Below are 8746 nucleotides of genomic sequence, written 5' to 3'. Positions count from 1 at the left end.
TCCGTTGGAAGGAAGGGGGGAGCCGACTAGGACTAGGAGTCCTAGTGGGACTCCCCCCACTTGGCGCGCCCTAGGGCAGGCCGGCCTCCCCTCCCCTCCTTTATATACGGGGGCGGGGGCACCCCCAAGGCACATAAATTGTTCTCTTAGCCATGTGCGGTGCCCCCCTCCATAGTTTACTCCTTCGGTCATAGCGTCGTAGTGCTTAGGCGAAGCCCTGCGCGGATCACATCACCATCACCACGCCGTCGTGCTGACGAAACTCTCCCTCGACCCTCTGCTGGATCAAGAGTTCGAGGGACGTCATTGAGCTGAACGTGTGCTGAACTCGGAGGTGCCATACATTCGGTACTAGATCGTTTGGATCGTGAAGACGTTCGACTACATCAACCGTGTTAACCTAACGCTTCCGCTTTTGGTCTACGAGGGTACGTGGACACACTCTCCCCCTCTCCTTGCTATGCATCTCCTAGATAGATCTTGCGTGATCGTAGGATTTTTTTTTGAAATTGCATGCTATGTTCCCTAACACTCCTCCCGCGCGCCCAGGAAGTCTGCCACCTCAGACTATGATGTTGAGGAGGCTGAGAGAACCACCACCGAAAGATCATCACCGGTAACCTCTATGTCATGTTGTCTATCATTGACGCCTTAGTGGCATGTGGCGTTGTCATATCCAATAGCCAATAGTTGCACCAGGAGCATTTATTTGTGTTGCTCGTGCATCGTAGTTATAGGTCAAGGACAACAACACGTTTGGCCAGTAGCTCGCGTGACTGACGATGTTACGTCCAAAGGGTTCCTTAAGTCACCGGGCCTCGACCCACCAGGCCACGAGGCCCCAAGGTCGCTTCACGCCCCAACCATCACCCCCGCTTGTGGTCTCTCTAGAAGGAAGGAGCCCACAACTTTTTTTTTCTTCACACAATATCTCAAAACATTAAAGTCACCACCAACTCTGTAAGGAATAGTTATATTACCAAAAAGGAGACACGCTTCAGGAGAAATTCCTCATGAGCAGAACCATAGACTACCAGCAACCCCCATTTATTTTTCGTATTGATGTCCACATGTTAATTTGCACAGTGCACTTGCCTTTAGAATAAGACCTGACCTCAAAGGTTTAATTCTTAGTACCACATAGGATGCCACCAGATTTGTCAATAGAAGGTAGCCAAGTCCAGCTAAATGTATTAAAGGGGTCTATCTTCCTAAAATAACTAGGCAGAAATATATTTTCCCATTGTTTCCTGCAGACCCAATAAGTTTAGGGAATGGTCACTAATCGATGCCGAGAAGCAGATGGTCATTCTTTTCTTGCCTGCCCCTCTACAATTCTCATTTGGAACATTTATTCTGACGTTGAGATCTGGTAACTCTGCTAAGGGGGTGCGCAGAGTTACCACAATTCACAGGGATACAATACTACAATACTATTCTTTGGCTTCTAGTCACATGCCTAGAAAGCAAAACATCATCTTTTTCCGAACTTTTCTTCTTTCTAGACCTAGTTGTTTCAAAGAAGCTTCCTCAAAATCATGACTATCCAATCCAACCAACTCAAATATATAGGAGCTTTTGTTTACCCAAACAAGTCATTAGTAGTAGGTTGAACATGAGTAGTACAAGATTTTTCAAGCAAATTCCCTCTAACATCTGACTCTCTCAACACATCAATGCAAGAAAATCATTCTCATGAATTGACACAACCATTTTAGCCACTCTACACATCATCTCTTGATTAGAGAAAGAATCAAAATAATTTTTATTCACTAAAGGGGAGTCACCTTCCAGATTTCTTTTACTGGCAAGATTATCAACTCTAACTTCCATATTTTTCGGTTGGGTCCGAGCATTGTGTTGACTGAACCTCAATTTGATCGCGAGAGCCAAAGGTGTGATAGGAATAACCTCATCAGTATAATCAAAAGAAGGAGATTGTACCATGTACTCATTGGAGACCTTCAGGGTAGGGTCCACCTCACCCACCACCTCGAACATCTGAGTAGAGTTAGTACCAACCTCGACATAATATCTAGAATAACTTCTAGGAAAATAATGGACCCCGATAACACCCGAGCATTCAGGATTTCACCATGGCAAATCTAACGCTTTCGATGGAAATTTTAGTGACACGAGGATGGCAATTTTAGTTGGCAAGCATGGCAACTCCGTGGTCAGTGTATTTTTGCAAGTAAATTGTTGTGCATGCCAACTAAACTTGCCATCCTCACGTCGCAAATTTTTTCATAAAATCGTTCGATTTGCCATGGTCAAATCCCGAATGTTCGGGATTTACCTTGTTATTTAGAGGAACCATGTTTAGCAGGAACATGAGCCACAATAGTAAGGGTGTTATGTGGGATAACCCACTTGTTAGAGGTCATAGCCACCTGAATAACTTCTTCCATTGCCCCATCATTTCCGCGAGCCAGACTCACAATCAGAAGAGTACTATCCACTTCACTTTTTAAAGATTCAGACAACTATTTATCATCGGAAGTCATTGGACAAATTTTCCCCATGCTCATCAGAATGCCCAACTCTGTTACTACCAAGGGACTCAGAATTATTTGTACCATGAACATTATCCTGCCTTCTATGTGTATGGGTTTAATTTAGATTTTCAACTATGTCTCTGGCAACAGAATACAATATCAACAGGAGGGTTACTCACCAGGACTTCCTCAATTTCATATTGAAAATTGTAAAAAAACGACCTCCTAGCACCCTTAAGCAACAACATGGAGTTCGTTAATGTTCCTGCAGCCAATCTTGACTCACACAGAGGAATGACGATGTACAAGTTATGTTATTGAAAATCTGTTCTTCTAGCAGTTCCGGTTTGAGCCCAACCAGACCACCAACAAATCACACATTTCTTTCACATCTTTTAGCAAAAGGAATTTTGCTCACTTTAACTGAAGCAACTTCCAGAACACCTTCAGAGCCAACAACATCTGACCAAGGAGATAATCTCACAATAGCATCACACAATTTAAGTGTCATACTTTCAATGTATAAAGCCCTTTCCACCTCTCTAACATTAGGAAATCTCATAACATACTGACTAGGCCCAATCACCCGAGAAGGGATGGCAGTTTTGCCCATGGGTACGGGTACCCGCGGGTACCCTACCCGAAAACAATGGGTATGGGCAAGACTTGAAGAGATTTTCTACCCACGGGTAATGGGTACCCATACCCGCAAAATATATGGGTAGGGCATGGGTAAGAAATTATGCCCATGGGTAACCCAATGGATACCCAGAAAAAATTAATAAATGAAAATAACTCCTATAACATGTGGGGTTAACATCCAACTCATATGGTCCAACCCTAAATCTCGCATTCCTTAAACAAGTCATAGCTCATAGGCTCATAATCACCTGCTCGCCACTCCTCAAACATCCTATGTGACTCCTCAAAAGATGAAATATCGACTCTTAGCTACCAGACTCTTGTCGAACACTAGATCCAGTGATCCCCAATTCCCACCACCGCCTTCCACTACGTCGGTCTTCCACCAACCGTTGCTCATACTCCCCTAATGCCTCCAAGAGGCCACCCACTGGAGGAGGCCACATACGTGCTATACTACTCTACCATGATCACTTGAATTTTGAACTCATTTCTCTACCTCTTAAGAATTTGAATGCTATATATTGTACCCAATTGATACCCATTGGGTATAGGATACCCGATGGGTATGGGCATGAGTGTCAGTTTATACCCATGGATATTGAAGTGGGTGGGTATAAAAAGTTCCTATGGGTATGGGTTTGGGTAGAAGGAGGTTGTACCGGCCCATACCCTATCCATTGCCATCCCTACGAGCAGCACAACACCTACCAGCCCCAACATAAGTACAAAATTCATGTTCTTCCTCTCTACCAGTTGTAGATCCCTCAGTAATAGTAATGGCTATGCTACTAGACCGGTCTTTGATTTGCTTAACAATACAGTAATCATGAATATAGTAGAATCCCTGACCTCTAAACTGGAAAGCACACATGGCAGACGTGCATTCCCATGGTAAAAAATCAGTGCAAATAACATAGATCCATTCTTGTTGCAACATTCACAGAAAGCTTGCGGTCACTTTGTTGTGTAACGGCCAACAATGTTGTAGATCTGACAAACCTCAGGATTTTTGTTGTGATTGTTAGTGAGGGCTGGTGGATCTCGCCCTTAAGGAGGCAAGGGTGACTTCGTAGGTTGACGATGAGTATTCTTGCCGCCTCCAGCATCGGCAAGCGGATGGGTGGCTTCACCCTCACTGCTCATGGCACTGCAGATCGATCTGACAAATCACAACAGTTTCCTCCCATCTATTGTTACTACTATTCGCAGATGGAGACAAGGCGTTGGAGGGGGAATTGCTATGCTACGGATGTTGGGGCTTCCAGGGAGCGCGGAGAGAGATGTGCAAAGTTGTTTGAAAATAAGATGGTGATTGATAAGGACTCGAAAGGAAATTAAAGGAAGAAATAAGACCTGACATGGAATTTTGGTGTGAGTGAGAGAATGTTTTCTCTCTTACAAAAAAAGAACTTGAGTGGAAGACAAATGCGAGAACCAAAAAGCACATACGGAATCAGGTGCAACACGCACGGCCAGATCTGGCAGTGACACTGCGCCCATTTGAATCGTCAAATATAGTAAAAAAGGAATCCAACCTATCAATATTGGAAGAGAGCATACGAATCGAACCTGATCATCGACCACTAGCCTGCCCGCAGCTGCAAGGCCGGGCAGTGCGCGCGCGCGTAGTGCGGATTCCGCGCTCGGCCCAAGCGCGTGGTTACACGTCGAAAGCGGCTGGGCGATCGACTATAAAAGGGGATGCAGGCCACACAGTTTTAGGCAGCACCGAGCTAAGATCAAACACAAGGCACCGAGCCGTCTTGTCTTGTAGCATCATCTTAGCGTGTGTGCTGCTAATCCTCGTAAGTGATCACGAGTCGTTTTCATACTTCCGTAGGTATTATCTTCTTGAATTTGTGGACTGGTTGTGCTTACTGTTCGTTGTGATTATAATTGGGACAAAGTAGTACAACGGTTGATCGTTAATTAATTTACCTTTTGTTGGTAGTTTTCAAGCATGGGTGGAGGCCACGACATGCACGGCAGCCCCAACGGCAGCGTGAAGGGCTTCGTGTCCGGCCTCGTTAACGGCGGCAAAGGCCACGGCTACGGGTCATCGTACGGCCAGGGGCACGGCTACGGCGGCGGCCATGTACAGGGCTACCAGCAGGGATACGGCGGGCATGGACAGAGCTACGAGACCGGGTACGGCGGGCATGCGCAGCACGGGCACGGCGGCTACGAGCACGGGTACGGCGGCGGGCATGTGCAGCAGGGACACGGGCACGGCCACGAGCACGGGTACGGCGGACACGGGCAGCAGCACGGATACGGCGGCGGCCACTCGCAGCTCGGGTACCCTCCCGCTGCCGGCGCCTACCCTCCACACGGCGGATACCAGGCGCACGGCTACGCGCCGGCGGCCTACCCCTCTCACGGGGGGCACCAGGGTAAGTAACGGGACTATATCTACACCATCTATGCACCTTCATTCATCAACTGTCAAATTTGAGACGTACGTACGGGACACATAAAACGTGCGCATACGTGGGTGCAGGTCACATGGGATCATACCACACCGGGCATGGCGGCGGGCACCACCACGGCGGCAAGTACCACGGCGGCAAGTACAACGGCGGCAAGCACGGCAGTAAGTGGATCAGGTGAAGTGGCGCGCGCGGCAGCGCGTACGTGCGTGTGCGCCTCCATGACATGCCTCAGTTGATCACTAACCATGCTCTCCGTATGCTACCTAAATAAGAGCGATATATGCATGGTGTGTGATACTTTGTAGCTTTCGTTTCAGCTGGTAATGATGTGTGTGGTGACCTAATAAGTCTGTGTGTGGCTTAGTACGAAAAATTTGTGTTCACTGTACTGATGAATTACAAGGTATATGTACCACCGTGCTCGGCCTGTGTGTACTGATGCATCAAATAAAACTTCCTATTGAATGCTCGCTTTTATTTGAATAATGCTACACATACAAAGGTTTACACGAGTTTTACAAACAGATGGGTTTTGATTGGAGATTAAGGAGGAGGAAGGGCCCACCCCTCTGAAAATCAGGGGGACAGTGGTTAGTTAGAAAGAAAGAATCCTAGTCAGCGTGTAATTACGTGTAACTCTTTGTATGTTTAGTATTATTGCTTTTATTTAGGGTATGGGGCCATTTGCGCTACTCTGGTAGGAGAACAAAGCAGCAGAGGGTGTGGAAATCTGTGAGGGGAAAGGGATGAGGAGGAAGGGGTAACAAAGTACTGCCTTCGATTTATTTTCTCAACTTAAGAAAAATCTTGTACCTAGGTACAAATTTTTTTAGAACCTCGCCGGAGGGCGGGGAGCTCCCGCATTGCATTTAGAAGAAGCATAATTCGTCCGGTTAATGAAGGAAGCCAGGCCTACAAACTACACAAGGGAACAGTTAATTAAGAAAAAAAGATGAAACCAGCACAAACCTGACAAGCAATCAGGGCACATCATCCGAGCCGGATACAAGTGTGCCTAGGTCCAAGACCATCCGAAACACCACACACCTAACCAAGTGAAGCTCCCCGACCTCAAGACCATGCTCGCAACCATATGTGTACTTGCACTTAACCTTATGAAGAACTTGATCAAGCATTTATCTCTACCAAGAAACAAATTGGTTGGATCATTATATGCGTGAGTGGCTTCTTGTACATCTATAGGTAAGATTTCATTTTCTCTTGCACATCCTCCCTGGTGACTTTCTTGGATGTCGCGCCCTTAAGAAAATCCCTGAAAGCTTCAGCCCACTTAAATTCAGTGCCCTTGGAAGCCGGGACGTTGTAGTTTTTGTTTCGGCACAATTAGAGGCCGCTTCAATCTGTGCATGAACCGGTGCATCGAGCAAGGAGCGTGGCACAACGTAATGGGACCGAAGCTGCTCAAGAAATCATGCAACAAGGTTGATAATGTCGGGCCTTGCGGCTCGCAAATGTCATGAAGCGACTCATTGGACTCAGAAGTCATCAGGTTGCGAGGGTCACCTGACGTTGTCAAACCACTCCAACTAATCTAACAAGCAAAGCCGCTTGTGTCAGCTCCATGCCATTGCTTGGAGTCACAATCTACCATAACTTGCTCCTCCACACCTTGAATCATCATCTTGGCCAAGACAAGATGCAAAGCATGATACACATCCTCAAACTGTGCCAACGTACACTGGCGGAGCTTAGTGTAGACCAAGGGGGGCCATGCCCCCCCCCTATTTAATTTTGGCATTCATTGAAGTGCATGCTAGCTTTTAGGCCCAATTATTTTTTCAACGACTGATTAGTCCCTCCTGGCCTACTAATTGTTCCCCTTGAGTCATGACCCCTCTTAAATTTTGCTCAAGCTCCACCACTGCCATCGTAGCTAGTAACTCGAAGGTGCCACCGCTAACACTGATCTTGCTGATATCCTTAGCACCCGCAACAAGAAGACGTGCAGATTCCTCGTGCTCACACTAGGAAGGGGAGGGAGCAGTGGAGGGAGCCAAGAACACTGAGGGAGAACAAACTTGCTATCGAAGTCGTCCAACTGCTCCAAAAGGCATGCGACCCAAGTTGTGCAGTCCTGGATAGCAGCCACCATGTGCAAAGCGGCTGAACAACCTCGCCCAAACGAGAGACAAACACAACCCACAACTCAGCGCGTAGAGTCTCCACCTGTATTGTAAGGAGAGGTTGTAGCAGCCCCAAAACAGCGGTAGCCATGCTGGGATCAGTAATAGAGCCTCCAGAGCATGCACGGTAGGATGAACAACAACTGAAGTCCACAAAGCATTGTTGTTGATGTTGAGGGGTTGGAGGAAAGCGGCTGCACTCGCCAAGCAAGCATGCCTCGCGATCGACATGGAGGCGAGTAGGAGCGTTGATGAGGAGCTTGACCAGCTGGTCGACACAACGGGTAGTTACATTCTCGATCGCCAGGGCAGCGGCAACCCAAGCACCAGACAAGATCACGACAGACAATGATGAAGTGGTCCGGCGCCTAGCAGTGAAGGATAGGCCGAACTCCGCTTGAAGGTGAGGCGGAGTCTAGTCTCCTTCCTGCGAGGAAGATTGGGTGCCTTCTGCAGCCTCGGGCGATGCCATCATGATGGCATGACAAGATCACTCCATGATATGGATGACAAAGAAAGGGGTCAATAAGAAGGTAAGCTCACCCTTAGTTGTCATAAATGAGTCAACTGATGGTGACTAGATTGGTTACAAAAATGTTAAGGTCGGCGGCATGGCAGGAGGTGAGATAAGAACGTACCAATTCAGGCCGCCACACCGTGGATGTTAGGGTCGGGGTGGGGGAGGGGGCGGCATCAGAGAGTGCAAAATGTTAGAAATGGCTATGAATAAGAAATCCATAAAAATATAGGGACATAAATATTGTTGTGAGTGGGCAAAGACAAAAAAAAATAGGGACATAAATATTGTTGTGAGTGGGAGGGAGATAAATTCCAAAACCGAAAAGCACGGATGGATCAGGTGCTGTGACACACTGCACCCATGCTAACCGTCTAATAAGAGAAAGAACGAATCTAACCTTTCGATCTTTTCGAAGAGAGCATACGGATCGAACCTGATCGCCAAATTTATTAAACATATATTGAAAAAAGAATCTAAACCGACGTGCGTGGTTCACGCGGGTGGTAC

At 47.1% G+C, this 8746-nt stretch overlaps 1 protein-coding gene across 2 annotated transcripts; it reads left to right on the top strand.

The window, feature by feature from the left end:
* The first annotated feature begins 4855 nt into the window (after positions 1–4855).
* Positions 4856–6052, top strand: LOC119267414 (glycine-rich cell wall structural protein 1.8-like). Of its 2 annotated transcripts, none has more exons than XM_037548800.1 (3): positions 4856–4948; positions 5095–5536; positions 5644–6052. In XM_037548800.1, exons 2-3 carry the CDS (start codon positions 5104–5106, stop codon positions 5751–5753), a joined length of 543 nt encoding a protein of 180 aa, XP_037404697.1. In that variant the 5' UTR covers positions 4856–4948; positions 5095–5103; the 3' UTR covers positions 5754–6052. The 2 variants fall into 2 exon arrangements, with proteins under 2 accessions (XP_037404697.1, XP_037404698.1); XM_037548801.1 differs by having other exon boundaries at positions 4856–4983.
* The last annotated feature ends 2694 nt before the right edge of the window (positions 6053–8746 follow it).

This window comes from Triticum dicoccoides, chromosome 3A, assembly GCF_002162155.2.
Source record: "Triticum dicoccoides isolate Atlit2015 ecotype Zavitan chromosome 3A, WEW_v2.0, whole genome shotgun sequence".
Classification (NCBI taxonomy): domain Eukaryota; kingdom Viridiplantae; phylum Streptophyta; class Magnoliopsida; order Poales; family Poaceae; genus Triticum; species Triticum dicoccoides.
Note: the sequence above shows the minus strand (reverse complement) of the source record. Positions and strands in the feature narration are given on the sequence as shown.